Here is a 20,998-nt window from a genome sequence, read left to right on the forward strand (position 1 = left end):
CACTCCACATCTCCCTGCCCCCACCACTGACTCAGTGTCGGTCCTGAACATCCATGCAAGCTGCCATTCCCCTGCTCCCCTCCCTTGTGCAAGTTGAACAAGGAAAACTACTGACCTCAAACACAACTGCACAAAGCCGATTGGTGCCCACCACCTTTGAACCACTGTGAACCGGGTGCCATGAGAGTCTTGTGTACCACTGACTTTATCTTGAGGATAGGACGTAACTTAAAAAAGGTTTTACGCTAAAGAGTATTCATGGCATGCAAATGTATTACAAATATGCACCTGCCACAGGACGGTGTGAGGCTCAACACGCTGCAAACATGCTACTTAACTCACTGCCAGGAATTGGAATTTCACCTCACACGCCACGTTTCCCAGTCTTGTGGGCTCCATAAAATTCCCCCTTACTCTTTTCACACTGACATAAATGAACTAGAACTGTCTATAGGATTCTAAGAGTGGGAGCCATCCCAATTTTTCTCTGTGCACTTTTATTGAGCATCCAGGGTGGGCTGAAGCTACTTTTATAGCGTCCTCCACTAGATGCTGATCTCAGGATCGGCCTTTTTGGGAGTAACAGGGTGTTGGAGGTGGGGAAGAGTAATCCAGCTCTGAATGGGTTAAGGCAGGCAGTTTGTGTTTGATACAATAAAGCTTATTCCGATATCTGTGGCTGGTGCCCAATAATGTACGGAGAATTCAGTCGAGGTGTTAGCATCAGTTACCTGGTGAAAGAAAGAGTACTCTTAGCAGTCAGAATCTTCCTGATTCTCACAAAACAAATTTCTTCTTTTCAGAAGGGATGAAGAAAACAGAAAGAAAAAGCTATTGAGCAATAGTGAACTGAACGATAATCCACCTGTCAACGAGAACCTCAACTTAGTACACATTGGACAACATTCCATCTCACCGTGAGTACAGGGCAGCAACTCAGCAATTCAAATTCCTGTCTCTCTCGCTGACTGATTGGATGTTTTCTCTCTGTCTCTCTTTTTCTCACCATCTCTGTCTCTCTTTCCTTCATTCAATGCCTCATTCCCTCTCCTCTATCTGCCTTTCCCTTTGTGTGTGTGTGTGTGCGTGTGTGTGTGTATGTCTCTCTCTCTCTCTGTCTCTATCTGTTTCAATCTGCCTATTTTTCTGTCCCTCTTTGCCTTTCTCTCTTTTTCTCTGTCACCCTCTATATCTCTCTGCCTCCTCTGTTATGTCTCTCCTCACCTGTGCTTTTTTATAAGTCTTAAGAACACAAAAAATAGCAGAATGAATACAACAGACAGCTCAATGAACCTAGTCCACCATCAGGACTAAACTTTTACATCTGCTTCGCTTTCCAGCCCTAACCTCAAAGCCCTCAATTCCCTTATTGTCCAAAAATCTATTGATCTCAGTCTTGAATATACTCATTGATCGATCATCCAAAACTCCCTGAGATAGAGAATTTCAAAGATTCAGTGAAGATTTGAGTGAAGAAATTTCCTTAGATGGCTGTCCCCTTATCCTGAGACTATGAACCCTGGTTGCAGACACTCCAGCCAGGGACAGCAGCCTTTCAGCATTTACCCTATCAAGATCTCTATAAATTTTACATGTTTCAATGAGATCACCCCTCATTCTTCTAAACTCCAGAGAATTTAGGCTCATTCTACTCAAACTCTCCTCATATGTAATAGCTCTCTTATCACATGAATCAATCCAGTGAATCAATCTGGAAAAGGTCACAGACTTGAAAAGTTAATTCTGTTTCTCCCTCTACAGACGCTGCCTGACCTTCTGAGTATTTCCAGCATTTTCTGTTTTTATTTCAGATTTCCAGCATCTGAAATATTTTGCTTTTGCATCAATCTAACGAATCCTTGTTGCACCTGTATCTTCACATTATCTATCCTGTACAAGGACTCCCAAAACTCTGTGATACCAACATTTACCAGTCTCACTTGTTGAAAAATATTCCTGCTTTTCCTTTCTTCTTGCCAAAATGGATAGTTCTACCCTTCCCCACATTTTAATTCATCTGCCATTTTCCTGTCCAATCAGTTAACTGGTCTATATTCCTTTACAGTCTCTTTGCACCCTCCTCAAAGCTTGCTTTCCTTCCTGTCAGCAAGCTTGGACACAATACAGTTAGTTCCCTCATCTAAGTCATTGACTGAAAATAGCAGAGGTCAAAACATTGACCCTTGAGGTAATAAAGATAAAACATTTTGGAAATACTCAGGTCAGGCAGCATCTGTGGAGATTCAAAGAATGTTAACAGGAAAAATTTTACTGGCCCTCCTGTGGGGGAATAGAGGTGGGGTTGTCAGTAAAATGGCATGGGTCCTCATTGTGCTGGTTCTATAACCTGTTGCCATCATTGATCAATTTTACCGGATACGGGCAATGGGATAGATCAGTATCAGAAACACCAGCAGGGTGGAGGTGGGAATCCCACCCCTCACCTGTAAAATCCAGCCCACTGAGTCTGGAATGCAGTAAAATGCCTACTCCAAAGATGAGGTGCTATTCTTTGAGTTTACATTGAGTTTCAATGGAAAGTGGAGAAGGCAGAGGACAAAATCACAGCAGGAGTGGAGATATGTATTAAAATGTCCAGTGACTGAAAGCCATGATCATGCTTGCAAATTGAACTCAATTTGCAGTTAATCACTTCAATGTAGAGGAGACCACATCGTGAGCAGTATACTGTATACTAAATTGAAAGAAGTCATAGTCAGATCACAGTTTGACAGAAAGGAATGTTTGGGGTGAGAAAAGAAGAGGTATCGTGTTGCACCTTCTGCGCTTACATAGCAAGGTGCCTTTGGAAGAGGAGTTGCAAGTGACAGAGAAGTGGACCAGGATATTCTTGAGAGAAATGGTCCCCTCTTTCCCTTCCAGAACCATTGTAGGTTCCCCTTATCCTCACCTTCCTTCTCACCAGCCTCCAAATTTAAAGCATCATCCTTTGCCTTTTATAAAAACAAAAAACTGTGGATGCTGGAAATCCAAAACAAAAACAGAATTACCTGGATTACCCGGAAAAACTAAGCAGGTCTGGCAGCATCGGCGGAGAAGAAAGGAGTTGACGTTTCAAGTCCTCATGACTCTTCCACAGAACTGAGAGAATATCAGGAGAGGGGAGAAATATAAGCTGGTTTAAGGTGGGGGGGGGCGGTGGTGTGGTTGTAGGGACAAGCAAGCAATGATAGGAGCAGATAATCAAAAGATGTCACAGACAAAAGAACAAAAGAACACAGAGGTGTTGAAGGTAGTGATATTATCTAAATGAATGTGCTAATTAAGAATGGATGGTTGGGCACTCAAGGTACAGCTCGAGTGGGGGTGGGGTGGAAAGACTAGCGGGGCATAAAAGATTTAAAAATAATGGAAATAGGTGGGAAAAGAGACATCTATATAAATTATTGGAAAAAACAAAAGGAAGGGGGAAGAAACAGAAAGGGGATGGGGATGAAGAAGGGAGTTCAAGATCTAAAGTTGTTGAATTCAATATTCAGTCCGGAAGGCTGTAAAGTACCTAGTCATAAGATGAGGTGCTGTTCCTCCAGTTTGCACTGGGCTTCACTAGAACAATGCAACAAGCCAAGGACAGATAAGTGGGCCAGAGAGCAGGGTGGAGTGTTAAAATGGCAAGCGGCAGGGAGGTTTGGGTCATTCTTGTGGACAGACCGCAGGTGTTCTGCAAAGCGGTCGCCCAGTTTATGTTTGGTCTCTCCAATGTAGAGGAGACCGCATTGGGAGCAACGAAAACAGTAGACTAAGTTGGGGGAAATGCAAGTGAAATGCTGCTTCACTTGAAAGGAGTGTTTGGGCTCTTGGACGGTGAGGAGAGAGGAAGTGAAGGGGCAGGTGTTGCATCTTTTGCGTGGGCATGGGGAGGTGCCATAGGTGGGGGTTGAGGAGTAAGGGGTGATGGAGGAGTGGACCAGGGTGTCCCGGAGGGAACAATTCCTACGGAATGCTGCCGGAGGGGGGTGGGGGGGGGGGGGGGGGGGGGGGGGGTGAAGGGAAGATGTGTTTGGTGATGTCGTCATGCTGGAGTTGGCGGAAATGGCGGAGGTTGATCCTTTGAATGCGGAGGCTGGTGGGGTGATAAATGGGGACAAGGGGGACCCTATCATGTTTCTGGGAGGGAGGAGAAGGCATGAGGGTGGATGCGCGGGAGATGGGCTGGACATGGTTGAGGGCCCTGTCAATGACCGTGGGTGGAAAAGCTCGGTTAAGGAAGAAGGAGGACATGTCAGAGGAACTGTTTTTAAAGGTAGCATCATCAGAACAGATGCGACAGAAGCGAAGGAACTAAGAGAATGGGATGGAGTCCTTACACGAAGCGGGGTGTGAGGAGCTGTCGTCTACAGCTGTAGACTACAACACTGTGCAAGCCCAGTGTTGGAGAGGAGTGAGCCCAATATTAGAGGAAAGGAGGGATTGATGAGATGTTAGAGGAGGGGAGAAATGAGGATAACTGCTTTAGCTGCCCTTGGAGTGCTTTATGGCACAGCATTCATAAAGCATTGTTCTCTATCTAACCTGAGCATTTACCTCCACTGAATATGTTTGATGGGATAGCTGTACTCAGACTCTTCCTGTACTTGCCCAAGAGTAGCCTGATTCAGTTTACAGGGAGCTTTGCCCTGTATCTAACCCAGGCTGTACCTACCTAGATTGTTGGATTCTAACACATGGTGCCAGAAATGGAAAGAGTTTCATTCCCAGGCACTGATATCCATCATCTTCATGAATCAGATAAAAGTTTCATAAACAAATAAGTTGCCTGGTGTGTGTTGTCATGTCCAAGTTTGTTGAGCTGCTGTTTCTTCTGCTGGCTCTGTTTTAAGGACGGCCCTGTTGCCTCATTCTGATGATCAGGATTCAAAGCCACTGTCGCACTGGCAGCAGCTGAAAGCTTTCTACACGGCACCCGTGGTGGTCTTTTACTGGAACGTGTTGGCCTATTTCGGCTTCCTGTGGCTTTTCTCCTATGTTCTGCTCATTGATTTCCAGAGCCAACCTTCAGGAAGGGAATATTTTCTCTATTTCTGGCTTTCTACCCTGGTGTGTGAGGAAATAAGACAGGTAAGGCTCAATCTTCTGGCATACATGGGCAAGGGGGCACTGAGTACAATAACTAACATGCTCCCTGGAGTTAGGCACTGTCAGTTAGCCTGGGGGAGCTGAAGTCCAGCACAAGACAAAGGGATGGACATTTCCTACCATCACTGCAGATCACCATCCAAAGCACAAGATTTTTGACATTGAATCGATCCAATCTCAAACAAGCACGACCTAGACAACAAATTAACCACTAATTCAAAGTCTCATTGGGAGGTAACCAGGTAGGAAATTTAAAAAATGGCCCCCATGGATGGTAAGGTGCACATATTGGAATTGAAACTGTAATATATTCATACCACAGCGTAGAGGGAGCTCTGCTCTGATCTAACCCGTATTGTACTTCGTCTGGAAGTATTTGACGGGAGAGTGTAGAAGGAGCTTTACTCCGTACGTAACCCCTCTTTACCTGACCTGGGAGTGGAAAGCATTCAGGAGTAGCCACAGGGGCTGCTGGGTGCTGAGGTAGGCTGTTTAAAAGACTCATTTCAGTGCTGTGGGACTTTGTTCCAGTTATTATAAAAACAGTCCCTCTAGACCTCATCCCTCACACCCCTTCACCCCCACACTCCCTATGCCCCATCCGTGCCACCTCGGGCCCTCCACCCCCAGGACCCCTCACATCCTCCATGCCAAGCTATCCCTTTCCACCCACCAACTCCCCCATCCCCCATCATGGCCTCTCATACTATCCATGTCAAGCTATGATAGTTCCAGGCCTATTCAACCACTGTACAGTCTGAATAGAACCAATGAACCCAATAGTGACAATAGGATGTGTTAAGAAAGCTTTATAAAAGCAGTGATTCATTCATAAAAATTGCTTTCACTACAGCCCAATAAAAGTGTCAATCACTGAGACCCTTTATCAGAAACTGCAAGCACTTGAAACCTCTACATCTTGTGTAAATAACATTGTGAAACTGACAGAATAGATCAAGACCCAGAGTTGTCAATTGAGCAATGTTTTCCCTGAGGCTCAGGTGAGAGCCCAGACATCCCTTTGCATGCTGAAACAGCACAATATTTCACCAAAATGATATTAGGGTTAAAATGTTAAGTCAAAGGACAACTTGCATTGACAAGACGTGTATAATTTGAACGTGTCTACTCAAAAAAGCTGTTGAAATTGGGTGATGGGGGTGGGGGTCGATTCAAAATGCCAGAGCTAAGATTGATAGATTTTAGTTAGACAAGATTATTAAGGATAAGAAACCAAGGTGGAAAGAAAGAATTATGATACAGAACAGTCGTCATCTAATTGGACAGCAGAAGAGGTTTGAGGGGTTGAATGATCTCTTTTTCCTGTTCCGGGGGCACTAGCTGTGCCCTGTTACTGTTCTGCTTTCTCTTGGTTTTATCTAACTAGATGCTGGTCTGATTTCAGCTGTTCTATGATCCAGGTGGGTTTGGGTTCCGTAGAAAAGCTCTCCTGTACATCAGCAGCACCTGGAATCGGATGGACGTGGCTGCCATTTTGATTTTTGTGGTGGGACTCATTTGCAGGTTTGTGTTGGTTTTGATGTTCGGCACTTTTTCTCCCTCCCAGCATTCCTAAGGCACTGACTCTCCCTGGTTACAAGTTTTGTGAGCTTCAAATGACCATGGGAAGCTTGCAAACTGCTGGCCCTATCCTGATCGGAGATCTACACACACAAACACAGGCGGTGGCACAATGGTATTGTCAGTGGACTAGCAATCCAGATACCCAGGGTAATGCTCTGGGGACCTGGGTTTGAATCCCACCACTGCAGATGGGGAAATTTGAATTCAATAAAAACCTGGAATTAAAAGTCTGATGATGACAGTGAAATGATTGTCGCAAAAATCCGTCTGATTCACTAATGTTCCTTAGGGAAGGAAATCTGTCCTACATGTGGCTCCAGATGCACAGCAATATGGTTGCCTCTTAAATGCCCCTGAACAAGGGCAATTAGAGATGGGCAATAAATGCTGGCCTAGCCAGCAATACCTAAATCCAATGAACAAATAAAAAAAACACACACCCATTCATTGGCTGTTTTTTACCCTTTCCCTTCCCCATAACTCAATGTAGTTCTTCAGCTGAAACAGCTAACTCAACAGAGAGACTGAGAATTAAGCTCAGAAATCTTGGCTGTGCGTTCCACACTGCACAATATATACAATTTTTAAAAAATCATTTATGGGATGTGGACCTCGCTGGCTAGGCCAGCATTTATTGCCCATCCCGAATTGCCATTGTTAAGGTGGTGCTGAGCTGCATTCTTGAATCGCTGCAGGCCCTGTGGTGTAGATACACCCACAGTGCTGTTAGGGAGGGAGTTCCAGGATTTTGACCCAGTGACAGTGAAGGAAAGATAATATATTTCCAAGTCAGGCTGGTGAGTGGCTTGGAGGGGAACTTCCAGGTGCTGGTGTCCCAATGCTGGAACTTCAGGACAAACCATCACTTACGTCCCACTTCAGGTTCTGTCAGATTCTCCAACAGAGCATTGATGGGAAAATACTGATTCCAGATAACACACACAATACAATCCTTTAACAAACATCAAAACGCAGCTTTATATTGGATACTGAAAACATTGATGATTTCTTCCAAGTGGTGAGAAAACATACTATGTCTTAGTTGGAGAGCACCCTCAAACTCTCTGGTAATTCTGTATTGCTCATGTGTTTCTACCTGGAGAGGCCCCTCCGACCCCTCTCTCACACACCCCTATCTGGGGAATCTCCTCAAGTTCCTCTCTTTCACTCCCACATCTGAGGAAGTCCTTGTAACTCCATTCTTGCATTCCTATATCAAGAGAGGTAGCTCAAACCCTTCTCCTCAAACTCTTGTACCTGAGAGGCCTCCTTAACCCCTCCCTCACTAAATGTACATGAAGGGCTGTCTAATGAAATGATAGAGCAATATATAATGCAGGCCATTCAGCCCATCATGCTTATGCTAGTTCTATGAAAAATCTATCCAGTTTTCTCATTCTCCTGTTTTTTTTTCTTATTGCCCTGCAATTTTCCTTTAAACATTAACCCCATTCCCTTTTGAAAGTTAATGTTAAATCCACTTCATCCACCCTTTCACCCAATGCTGTAAATTGTTTATTAATTGTATTTAATTGTATGTAGGTTGTGGGCATTAACTGTGAGGATTTGCTTGTACCTTCATAAATATGCCATCTACTTGGATCTTTCCTGTGCCTTTTGCAGGAGTAGGCCGTTCAGCCCATTGAGCCTTCTTGACCATTCAATAAGATCATGGATGATCTTGCTTTGCACAGGATGGATGTGAAGGCCATCCTCTTGACCAATGCCAATGACATGCTCCTCATGGTCATGGATCCTATTGACCTGGATGCACAAATATTAGCAGATCTACTCTGTGATGTCCTTTGTCAGCATCAATTGGGAGAAATGTTCTTGACTTCTGATCATTCAGTGACTCCCTGCTGCAGGAATTCAGGCTTTGGGAACCGATCTTAGCCCTGCTGAAGAAGCCTGGTCGGTGAACTGGCTCTTGGAGGTCAAGGTCACCACTTTCCTAGGGAGCTGGACAGGACTGTTCCAAATGCTGTCCCTATGGTTCAGCAATGGTTACTGGTGGTTGCTATACTGTGGTACTTGTTGATCACTTTCATTCTTGCCCATGATTTGTTGCCAAGATATAGAAGAAACAAGTCGACTTCTTCTGGTACAAAAAGAGTGTACTGGCTTCCTGCTGCAGTGCTGAGTCTCCACTGGGAGTTCAGGTTCCGGTATCCTCTCATACCCATTTGGTGGCTTTCTGCCTTCAGACCCTGCTGAGACACCTATATGTTGTTATGATGCAGCAGGCAGATCAATTCCATGAGGGAAACTTGATTACGGTATCATAACAGTTTTGCAATTTGTATTTATTTCGAGATGCATGCCCTGAATTCAGAATTAATAAGTCTGCCAAGACTTGAGAATTTTTAAAAACTAAAATTAAAATATTTATTAACAAAATAAAAGATTTCAAGCACATACTTAAGTCTATAAATTATTACTATAATGATTCCTAAAATCCCTAATTAACCTGATTCCCAGTAAGGCAACGGTCCAAAAATATATATTTTAGACTTTAATCAGATCCAGCAAATTAACACAATACCCTGGACAGTGGAATTCAGAGTGGCTTCCTCCAGCTTCGGTTTCTGTAGACAGGCTTAATGCACAAATTCTGGAAGCTTCACACCCTTCTGTTAGACCTTACAATGCCTTCTCCGACATATAATATGTAAATTCCATTGTTACCATTATGTCTTTGGAGCTTTTAACTTTCTCATAATATAATTCTTTTCATGTTGCTACTATTCTCATTAACCTCTTTGAAATTCAAATCCCCTTCCATCTATCTAAAAATGCAAATTCCCTTTACACCTTACATCCTAAGACCCCAACCATGTTTACTGATTAGCATATTAAAGACACTTCTACACCCTATTTCTTTTAATAACTTCAACTTGCAGCCTGCTTGGCGACAACATCTAATTAAATTACATGCACAGAGAGAACACAACCCCCTATAAACCTACTTTACAATAGACCAGAAAAATATTATGAAAATTATTATATTCTCATGACAATGTCAAGCCTTTTTCTAGATGGTGTGCATTCATAAGATCATAAGAAATAGGAGCAGAGGTGGGCCATTTGGCCCCTTGATCCTTCTCCACCATTCAATAGATCACGGTTGATCTGATTGTGGCCTTACCTGCACTTTTCTGCCTGTCTCCCATAACCCTTGACACCCCTGTTGATCAAAAATTTGTCTAACTCAGCCTTGAATATATTCAATGATCTAGCCTCCAGTGCTGTCAGTGGAAGAGAATTCCAAAAACTAATGATCCTCTGAGAGAAAAAAATCCTCGTCTCCATCTTAAATGAGACCACTTATTTTTAAACTGTGTCCCCTAGTTCTAAATTCCCCTGCAAGAGGAAACATCATCTCAGCATCTATCCTGTCAAGATCCCACAAATTTTGTGTTTCAATAAGATCACTGCTCATTCTTCTGAACTCCAATAGTATAGGCCCATCTGGCTCAACCTTTCCTCAAGACAAGCCCTTTATCCCAGGAATCAGCTTAGTAAACCTTCTCTGAACTGCTTCCAACGCAAGTATATCCTTCAAGTAAAGAGAACAGAGCTATACACAGTACTCCAGGTGCAATCTCACCAATGCCCTGTACAGTTGTAGGAAGAGTTCACTACTTTTATACTCATCCACCTTTCAATAAAAGACCAACATTCTATTTACCTTCCTAATTACTTGCTGGATCTGCATGCTAACTTGTGATTCATGTATAATGACATCCAGAACCATCTCTACTGCAGCATTCTGTCGTCTCCCAAAATTTAATTAATTGTTTTTCTATTCTGCCTGCCAAAGTGGAGAACCTCACATTTTCCAACATTAAACGCCATCTGCCAAGTTTTTACTCACTCACTTACCTACCTGCCTCCCTTTATAGATCCTTTATATCCTCATAATTTGTTTTCACACCTATCTTTGGATCATCAGCTGATTTGGCTACAATACAGCCAAGTCATCCAAATTATTAATATAGATCATAAATAGTTGAGGCCCCAATAATGATCTCTGCAATACTCTACTAGCTACAACCTGTGAACCTGAAAATTACCCATTTATCACGGCTCTCTGTTTCTGGTTAGTTAGCTCTAACCATGTACATTTTCTCTAGTGATCATGATTGTTTTTAGCTCTTCCCTTTGCCACCACTTTCCTATTATTCTTGGGTTGGTGTTTGCGACTTCCACTCTGAAGGCAGATACAAAATTCAAATTTCTGTCATTTCCTTGTTTCTGGTCAGACTTGATGGGCCAAATGGCCTCCTGTGCTGTAATAATTCTGTGTTGCTGTGATTATTAATTCCCCAGTCTCTCTCTCTCTAAGAGACCAACACTCCCGCTTTTGCTATATACTTAAAGCATATACTTTAGAATACTTGTAGAAAACTTTTACTGTCTGTTTTTGTATTTCTTGCTAGTTTTCTTTCATTACCCCAATTTTTCCCTCTTTATTTTTTTAGTCATCCTTTGCTGGTTTCCAAAACTTTCTCAAACTTCTGGCCTATCGCTAATCTTTGAAACATTGTACATCTTTTCTTTCAATTTAGTACCACCTCTAACTTCTTTAGTTAACCATGGATGGTGCATTCTTCTGGTCGTCTTTTTTTTCTCAATGGAATATATTTTTACTGAGAGTAACGAAATATCTCCTTAAATGTCTGCCACTGCTTCTCTACCGTCTTACCTTTTAACCCATTTACCCATTCCACTTTGGCCAACTTTGTCTTCATACCTGGAAGTTGCATTCATTTAAGTTTAAGGACGGAATCATCTGTTGCCTGTTGGTGTTGGGCATGCTTGGCGGCGTGAGCAGACAATATAGCAAGAAAGCCAGACATCAGTTTCACGAGGTCATGAAACTAGTTTGTGATCATCCACTCAGCCCATTGGTGACGGGCCATGCTTCTCACCGTCGGATGCCGTGAACCTCATTGAAATATATCTGCATATCATTATAAGGTCAGACTGCCAGAATCATTCCCCCTGCCCTCTTGCTGGATCATCCGCCCACATATTTCACCAACAGTATATAAGGCTTGCACTTGGCGGGCTGCACTTTGAGGGGAATTCAGAGGTGAGTATACAGTAACGTTGTACAGCACTCTCCCAGGTTGCCTATAGGACTTCAAAGTTGAGTTACATTAGAGATGTGGGGGCAAGGGCTGCCCTGCAGTTGAGGCACATTGCTGGGGGTGGGGGGGTTGGGCAAAGGCTGCCCTTCGGCTGAAGGAAGCACACAAGTACGTGCAAGGTGAGGGAGAGGGAAGCGGCTATGAATTAAGGAACCTTGTATAAAGTGACTTCCTCTGCGGCCGAGACTGTTGGACGCAACCAGAATGACATGGGTGGAGTCGGGCCTCTAGCTTTTCTGACTACTCAAGCAATGCAGGGGCATGCAAGTGCCACCAAGTGCTGCAGAATTTTTCACCTCTTGGGCACAGACTGCAAACTAATGAATGTTTTAGTGGACTGCAGAACAGTTGAAGGACTGGGCACATTGTGCAATCTCCATGCTGAAGCTGGCCGTGGAGCATTCACTAGTGGAGGTACTCACAGCCCCTTGCAATGTCATCACCCTGGTATGGACCAGTCTGCCCCATGGTTCAAGCTAGCATGTAGTCAAGCAGTGTGGGTTAGGAGAATGCCTGCACCTGAGCTGAGGGTACAGCATGCAGTTCAATGGGCAAAACTTCTGCCAATCAGTCAGGTGGAGTGGGATGGAGGTGGTTGGGGTTTCAGGCAGCCATGCAGTGCACTAAACTCTGGCCATCCAAGTGATGGACAGCACTCTCCGGGATGCATTGACCAAGAGAGGTTCTTAGTATACCCAAGCTAACCCACGCGCCTCTGTCTTTCATCCTGCAGGAGGAGTACATCAGAAGCATGGAGCTTAGTGAACTAGCTGCGTGCTTCGGGGCAAATAGAGGGCGGAGACGATGGAGAAGAGAGTGACAAAGGCACCTGGCAGGACAGATGGAGGAGCAACATCCTCAGCAAGAAGGAGCGGCTGGGGCTCCAGCACATGCAGCTGAAGAGCTATCATTGGTCGGCGCATAGCTAGACCTAGGGTCTCTAGATGCCATCTTTCATTCCTGCAGATGACTGACGACCAGTCTCACCAAAGACAGTGCATGTCCAGGGAACTGGTCGGACACATCTGCCAGTTGCTGCAGGATTTGGCGCCATGATGTCATGGAGAGAATCCACTGTCAGCAGCCTTGAAAGTGACTGCAGCGCTCAAATTTTACGCCAGTGGATCCTTTCAGGGCTAAACAGCTGACCTCTGTGGGTTATTACAAGTCTCCACCCACAAATGTGAGGGCACACAACTTTGTGCATTTTGCCTGGGACCAAGAGAGCCAGGATGCAAAAAGGACTGGATTTGCCCAGATGTAATGCTTCCCACAGGTGCAGGGTGTGATTGACTGCACTTACTTCCATTCGCTGAATGTGCAGCTGGTGTGTGACCACCACAAATGCATCTGCAGACCTGTGCATGGTTTCCAGGGAGTGTCCACTCATACATTCTCAGCTTGTCACAGATCACTGACGTCTCCCAGAGCCCACAGAGGCTGCAAGGTTGGCTCCTCAGAGACAAGGGCTACCCACAGAGGATGTGGCTGATGATACCTGTGCGGTAGCCTCAGACTGCAGCAGAGCAAAGGTATAACGAGGCTCATGCTGCCACACGCAACTTGGAGCAAACCATTGGGAGTGCTGAAAATGAGGTTCTGGTGCCTAGACTGGTTTGGTGGAGCCCTGTAATATAGTCGACAGGTGGTGTCACGCATCGTTGACACCTGCTACATCCTTTACAACCTGGCACTGCAATGGGGAGAGGAGCTGGCTGAGGAGGAGATGCAGGAGCTGGAGACCTCCTCCAATGATGAGGATGTTGACGGGCATGAGGGTGAAGAGGTCCTCGAAGGCGAAGATGACTGCGATAAGGCCCTCGCACTGGCCAGAGGAGGCAGGTACATTTGGGAGGCCCTCATAGCGGCTAGATTTGTGGAGAATGATAACGACATGCAGTGAGGAGACACTGATAAATCCTCACATTACATCTATGAATGTTTAACTACAGTCTGGCTTAAGTCATCACACATTACGTCTGTGATAATGCTCCTGTCATGGAGATGCAGTGGAGGCCCTAATAATCGGTCAACTGAAGGAGGATGATGACGACAAGCGGTGAGGACACTCCATAGATCTTCACATAGTGTCTGAGAATGTCTGACTCCTGTCTAGCCGAGGTCAGCTCCCTTGCACTCTATGATCAGGGCTATATCAAAGAGACGCGGCCATGAAGCTTTAAAAGCACCTGACCCTTTGTCCGCCTTCAGCACCTGACCCCTTCAGGAGCACAGCTTCACTGGTCACAGATGCTGAAGAGATGGGACCAACCCCAGCTTAAAGGTACTGAGAGCACACAGAGTGGCAGAACTCTGTGATGCCTGCCCATGACATTGTGGCATCAATGACAAGCACCGTTGAAGTGCAGGCATTACTAATATGTCCAGGGAGTGTGAAGCCAGATCATCACTTTGGTCTGAAGGCTGCACAAAGGACAGGGAAGAGGCCCTGGACTGAGACATCTGCCTTCATCTTGTGCAGGAAAGTTTCAAATCTGAGTAACAAGAACACTGTTCATCAGAACAAGGTATTATAGGCAGGGAGATGTTCCTGGGAGTTTATTTACAATGGTGAAGATTATGTACAAGTGATGAACACCCATGCCCTGGCTGTGCAACTACATCTTCTTAATTTTCCCAACCCTGCCTTGGTGCTCCCCGGATATCTACAGCGGAGATGGAGGCAGCCTGCTGACTGTGACCCCCTCTCTGTGATCACCTTGGCGGGTTTCCTCTGGACGACTTAGACCTGGAGGGCCACGGCCTGCGTTTGGGGTCCTGCTGTGTGACAGTGGCACCCTCCTTGGCCTGTGGAGCTGGAGCTGTTGAGGTCACAGGAAGAATGGGTTTGGATGGACCAGAAACTTCCGGAGTCACCTGGATGGATGGCTCCGTGGGGTACACCTGCTGATTCTCCTCCCTATGTGTTCCCAAGGGCCCATAGCTGACTCCTTGATGAGAAGGGGTAGCTGGAGTGAGATAGGGCTGCCCAGCACCTCTCTCATGTACTCACTGTTGGAGGCCAACTATGGCGTTGACAATGGAGTTCAGCCCACGCAGCAATGCAGGAGTGACATCCTGGGCCAAGGTCTCCATGGCGGCTGCTATCCTACCAGTGCTGACCTCAGTACATTGGCATGCCAGTGCTATCGCCTCAGCCTGAAGGTGGACAGACTGCTCCATCGTGCCTTGCGATCTGAGGAGTGCAGCGGACATCCCTTCCTGATGTTCCGAGCTTGCCTTTGCATCTCCAGCAGCAGTGACATGACTGAGTCCAGAGAATCATCATCTGACTTGCACTCCAGCAGTCCTTCAAGTGCCAGACACCTGGGAAGTCCCTACTGCAGCCTGTTGTGGTTCAGGAAGTAAATGTGCTCACCAGATTGTGTTCCCAAGGCTACTCTAAAGCTAGGTCCCACCGAGGTGTGTCTCTCTGTACTGATAGAGGGTGTGGGTGAGCGCTTTGATGGGTCATTGGGGAGGGTTTCAGTGAATTCCTCTTCTGAGCTTCCCTCAGGGCTTGATTGGAGGCTCTGGGTCGTGGACCCTCTTGGCAGTTTCCAAGATGTACCTGCGAAAGCAACGGGAGATAATTAGTGCATGGCAGTGGCCTGTGAAACAGGACACATCACTCACAGCATGGTTGTCTGATGGATGTTGCACTACTGGATCCTCACTTGGTAGAGCACTGCTGACCTCACCATCAACACAGGAACGGTCCTCACCAGCCTCTGGATGACTCTATTTTCAAAGTGCATGAGGACCTTGATTTCAGGCATTCCTCCGCCAGTCTGCAACCTCTCCCTCTTGCTAGCTTGTCCTGCATGAATAGAGATGGAGAACCAGAAGCCTGTCAGGCCAGATGATAAGTATGCCTGGCAAGTGTGGATGGTGAGTGGTCCCATGGATGGGATGAGGACAATGAAGGGATGAGTGAGTGAGTGAATGGTGATGTCCCTTGAACTGGCAGTGAGTGAGATCCCTGTGGATGTGTGATGTGTTTGAGTGTGTGAGTTGCGAGTGATGAGAAGAGTGACATACCCTGGCGGAACAAAGGAGATCATTCATCCTCTTGTGACACTGTGCTGTCCCTTTTGCAAGGCATTGACACTGACCACTGCTGCCACCACCTCCCAAGTCGGAGTGATGATGTTCCTGCCCATCCTGCAGCCAGGGCAGGGGTAGAGGACAACATAGCGGGCCTCCACTGCATCCAAAAGGCATTTGAGGGACACTTCATAGAACCTGGGCGCTGCAGTCTTCTTGCCTTTTGGGGCTATGTCTCCTGTGCAGCAGTTTTGGCTATTTAAATATGGCACCCTGCGCGATGAAGCAGCGAGGTGATGGCATGGCGGGTGAATGAGAGTCTGCCTGCATTGGAATGGTATGTTTCCCAGAAATGCATAATTAATGCGGCGGGTTTGGGACAATACAACGTGAGAAACTGCCATTGTGGCTGGTGGGTAAAATGTTGTTTTACCTGCCGTCTACTGCACTTCGGGCAGAATCGTCCCAGATTTGTACTAAAACATTAGTGTCAGACCCAAATTTTTCACCCTCAAATTGAATGTGAAATTCCAGCATGTTATAATCACTCTTACCTAGATGATTTTTTACTATGAGGTAATTAACACATTACACATTACCAGGTCTAAAATAGCCTGTCCCGTGGTTGTTTTCAGAATATATTTTTCTAAGGAATTGTCCCAGATATACTCAAAATTATCCCCCAAAGCTACCTTTGCTAGTTTGATGCATCCAATCTACCCAAATCCCAGAATTGTTACAGCACAGAAGGAGGTCATTTGGCCCATCATCTCTGCACTGGTCTTTGAAAGGGCAATGTAACTATTGCCATTTTCCCGCCTTCCCCCTGTAAACTCGCGCATTCTTCCTTTTTATCCCACTGTGATGTCCAATTCCCTCTTGAAGGCCTTGATTGAACCTGCTGCCTCCACACATTCAGGCAGTGTATTCCAGATCCTAACCAATCACTGCATGATAACATTTTTCTTCATGCCTCCCGTGCTCCTTTTGCTAATTACCTTGAATCTTTGCCCTTTCATTCTCGATCCTTCCACCAGTGAGAATAGTTTTTACCTATCTACGCTGTCCAGAATCCTCATGATTTTGAATACCTCCATCAAATCTCCATTCAACCTTCTCTTGTCCAAGGAAAATGGTCCCAACTTCTCCAATCTATCTATGTAACTTAAGTTCCTCATTCCCTGAACCATTCTGGCAAATATTTTATATATTATTTTCCAAGTTTCTATAATTTCTATAATCATTTCCAAAATCCCTTAGATTCTGGAAGGGTCCCAGTGGATTGGAAAATAGCTAATGTAACATCTTTATTCAAGAAAGGAGGGAGGGAGACAGTAGAAAACTACTGTCATAGGGAAATTTCTAGAATCCTTTATTGAGAAGGTCATAGCAAGATACTTAGAAAATTGTAAGTTGATTAGGCAGAGTGAACATGGGATTGTGAAATGGAAATCATGGGCAGGATTTTCCCCTGTTGGTGGCGAAATTGAAGTGCAAGCACACACAGGTGTGCCTCCGATCGGCGCCCCCAGTCAGGGGAGCAGTGCCATTTTATGTGGGCGGGCCAATTAAAACCCACCCAGCATGACGTCCGCACAGAAGCACTATGTGGTCCCTGTGTGGGCGGGGGGGAATCCCTAAACCTGAGAATGTGCTGTTTCGCGCAGGCGCATGAAAAAGCGCAGTCATCTCCCTGAGGCTAAGTGCTGCCCCAGGGAGATCACCTCTACTGTCAAAAATATTAAAAATAGAAAAAAAAATTCCCTGACATGTCCTCTCATGTGATACTGTCACATGAGTTGGGACATGTCCATAATTTTTGAAAGAACTTTAATTAAATTTTTTAAAACCTACATAAAACCTCATCTCGCTCGTGGATGAGGGTTCATGCTTTTTCTAATTCCCACCAGGACTCCTGGCCTGCCCGCCAACCTTAAGGTTGGGCAGGCAGGTCCATTAATTAGTTTAATGACTCTGTCAATGGCCTCAGTTGGCCACTGACAGGTCAGCAGGCGCACAGCTGATTTTGCTGCCTATCTGAAAATTTAAATGGGGCGTGGTGATGTTGGGAGTTCCGCCCGACGTCACCACGTGTCATTTTACGCGTCAGCGAGTGGGCCCCCCCCCCCAACTTGCTGACGGGAAAATCCTGCCCCATGTTTAACTAACTTATTAGAGTTTTTTGAGGAAGTAACAAGCAAGGTGGATAAAGGGGAAGCTGTAGATGTGGTGTACTTGGACTTCCAGAAGGCAAGTGTGCCACATCAAAGGTTACTATATAAAATAAGATTACACGGTGAGAGTATAGCATGAATAAAGGACTGATTGGCTTACAAGAAGCAGTCTTCTTTGAGTTGGCATGCTGTGACGAGTGGAATGCCACTGGGATCAACTTCAACTATTTCCAATCTACATCAATGATTTGGATGAAGGGACTGAATGTATGTTAGCTAAATTTACCAATGACACCAATATAGGTAGGAGAGTAAAAACAAAAAAACTGCGGATGCTGGAAATCCAAAACAAAAACAGAATTACCTGGAAAAACTCAGCAGGTCATGAGGACTCGAAACGTCAACTCTTTTCTTCTCCGCCGATGCTGCCAGACCTGCTGAGTTTTTCCAGGTAATTCTGTTTTTGTTTAGGTAGGAGAGTAAGTTGGCAAGAGATTGTAGAGAGTCTGCAAAGGGATATAGGTAAGTTAAGTGATTCGGCAAAAATTTGGCAGATAGAGTAAAATGTGGGAAAATGTGAACTTGTCCACTCTGGCAAGAATAGAAAAGCAGTATATTATTTAAATGGAGAGAGATTGCAGAACTCGATGGTACAGAGGGATCTGGGTGTCCTGGTATATGAATCTCAAATATATTAGTATGCAGGTACAGCAAGTGATTAGGAAGGCAAATGGAATGTTGACATTTATTGCAAAAGGAATGGAATATAAAAGTAGGGAAGTTTTACTGGAGCTGTACTGCAGCTTGGTGAGACCGCATTTAGAATACTGTATACAGTTTTGGCTTCCTTATTTGAAAAAAGATATCATTGTGTTAGAAGCAGTTCAGAGAAGGTTTACTTGACTTATTCTTGGGATAAGGGGCTTTTCTTATGAAGAAAGGTAATGAGAAAAGGCCTAAACCTATTGGAGTTTAGAAGAATGAGAAATGATCTTATGGAAACATATAAGATCCTTGATGGGGTGGATACCAGGAGGATGTTTCCTTTTGCGGGAGAGACTAGAACCAGGGGACACAGTTTAAGAATAAAAGGTCTACCATTTAATACAGAGATGAGGAGAGATATTTTCTCTCAAAGAGCTGTTAGTATGTGGAATTAATTTCCCCAAAAAGCAGTGGAGGATGGGTCATTGAATTTATTCAAAGCAGAGTACACATATTTTTGATAGACAAGGGAGGCAAGGGTTGTGGGGGGGTCAGACGACAAAGTGGAGTTGAGAAACAACCAGACCAGCCATGATCTTATTGAATAGTGGAACAGGCTCAAAAGGCTAAATGGTCCACACCTGCTCCCAAGTCCTATGAAGATTAAAATCTCCCATGATTATTGCAGTAGATTTCTTGCAACCCTCTTTCTTTTTTTTGATTTATATTCTGTCCTACAGTGTATCTACTGCTACAGGACCTATAAATGACTCCCACCTGTGACTTCTTTCCTTTGTTTTTCCTTATCCCAACCAAACTGATTCTACGTTTTGATCTTCTGAACAAGTTCATTTCTCACTTCTGTACTGATCTAAGCCTTGATTAACAGAACTACCACACCTCCTTCCCTTCCTTCCTGTCCTTCTGAAATGCCAAATTGAATATTCAGATCCTAGCCATAGTTACTTTGCAACCATATCTCTGTAATAGCTATCATATCATACCAGGCACCTTACCGATTAGGCATACTACAGCCTTCTGGCCTCAATATTGAGTTCAACAATTTCAGACCATGAACTCTGTCCCTCATTTTGATTGTGTTTTTTGTCATATGCCTGTTTGTATTTGGCTTTTCATGTTTTTGCTTTAGCACAGAGCAGTTAATTATTCTGGACAAATGTTGTGTTTCTTTACTACAACAATTACAACTCCCTTTGCCATTTGTTCCATGACATCTTTGACATTTAATCTCTCTCAGTCTCAACCCTATCCCAGGCCTTCCTTTCTGTTCTTGCTCCTCTTCCCCCACTTTAGCAGCATAAAATTCCCCTTTCAGTTCTGCCTAATCAGAGGGCTGGCAGCTCCTGAAACTTGTCAGCCCCATCAGGAGAAGTGGGCACTCCTGAGGCAGGTCAGAGACCACAAGGGTGCCTCACATGGAGGCATTCTCAGAGGTATAGATTTAAGTAAAAAACTCTTATGGGAAAAGCCCCTTGGAGGGGAGGGAATGACACTTCCAATTGAATTGATTTAGCTGGGAGTGCTGCCTTTTCAGCCTGCGTTGCTGTCATTGGACATGGAGACTCCTGTCCCGATGCCCCCCAACCTGCCATAGGGAGGCTGTTTCCACTGAGCATGTGGTGAGGGTGCCATTTCATTGCCAGAAAAATACCATCAAGGCCATAAAATTGCCCCAAATTGAGACCTTAACAATGTTAATTGGCTGCCTATCTTGTGGAGTGGACAGCTAATTAACTTCCCAGTCTGCCCAGGAAAAGCTCCCCAGTGTGGGAAGATTATGTTAGGGCAAACTCCCCCACAGCTGGAAAAGCTATCTTGAAAATCTTTTTTTGGTCTTTTGCCCACATATTCATGGGCGATAGGTTAATTAACAGTTGCAGAAGAAAAGCTAATGCAACTTAAGAAATGCATCTATGGCCTGAATGTTGCTTCCAGTTTGCGGTATTTTTTGGTGAGATCTGCTTAGCTGAAAATAGGCAATGTTCAAATAAAAGCAAATCCCACAATGTTTTATTGGTAACCCAAGAGGGAAGCTTGCAGGAATTTTCATCAGGAATGTTGTTATGAGGTAGTACTACTGTATTTGAGAAATAAGAGTGGAGTGGAATTTAAGATCGGAAGTCAGGCTTGTAAGGCTTCTAAATATATTACATTAAATATTAAGAAAAGTAGATCTGGAACAACTTTAAATCTATTTAGAGAATGTTAATTGTA

General features: G+C 44.7%; 1 protein-coding gene across 2 annotated transcripts in view; it reads left to right on the forward strand.

The window, feature by feature from the left end:
* Nucleotides 1-20,998, forward strand: part of trpm2 (transient receptor potential cation channel, subfamily M, member 2) — a 543,973-nt gene that overhangs the window by 444,524 nt on the left and 78,451 nt on the right. For both annotated transcript variants that reach the window (XM_041200804.1, XM_041200805.1), the window contains 3 exons: nucleotides 804-917; nucleotides 4,842-5,079; nucleotides 6,503-6,621. In XM_041200804.1, the coding sequence (XP_041056738.1) occupies nucleotides 804-917; nucleotides 4,842-5,079; nucleotides 6,503-6,621 (471 nt within the window). The remainder of the gene's footprint in view (nucleotides 1-803; nucleotides 918-4,841; nucleotides 5,080-6,502; nucleotides 6,622-20,998) is intronic.

The sequence above is a fragment of the Carcharodon carcharias genome, chromosome 12 (genome assembly GCF_017639515.1).
Source record: "Carcharodon carcharias isolate sCarCar2 chromosome 12, sCarCar2.pri, whole genome shotgun sequence".
NCBI classification, from domain to species: Eukaryota; Metazoa; Chordata; class Chondrichthyes; order Lamniformes; family Lamnidae; genus Carcharodon; species Carcharodon carcharias.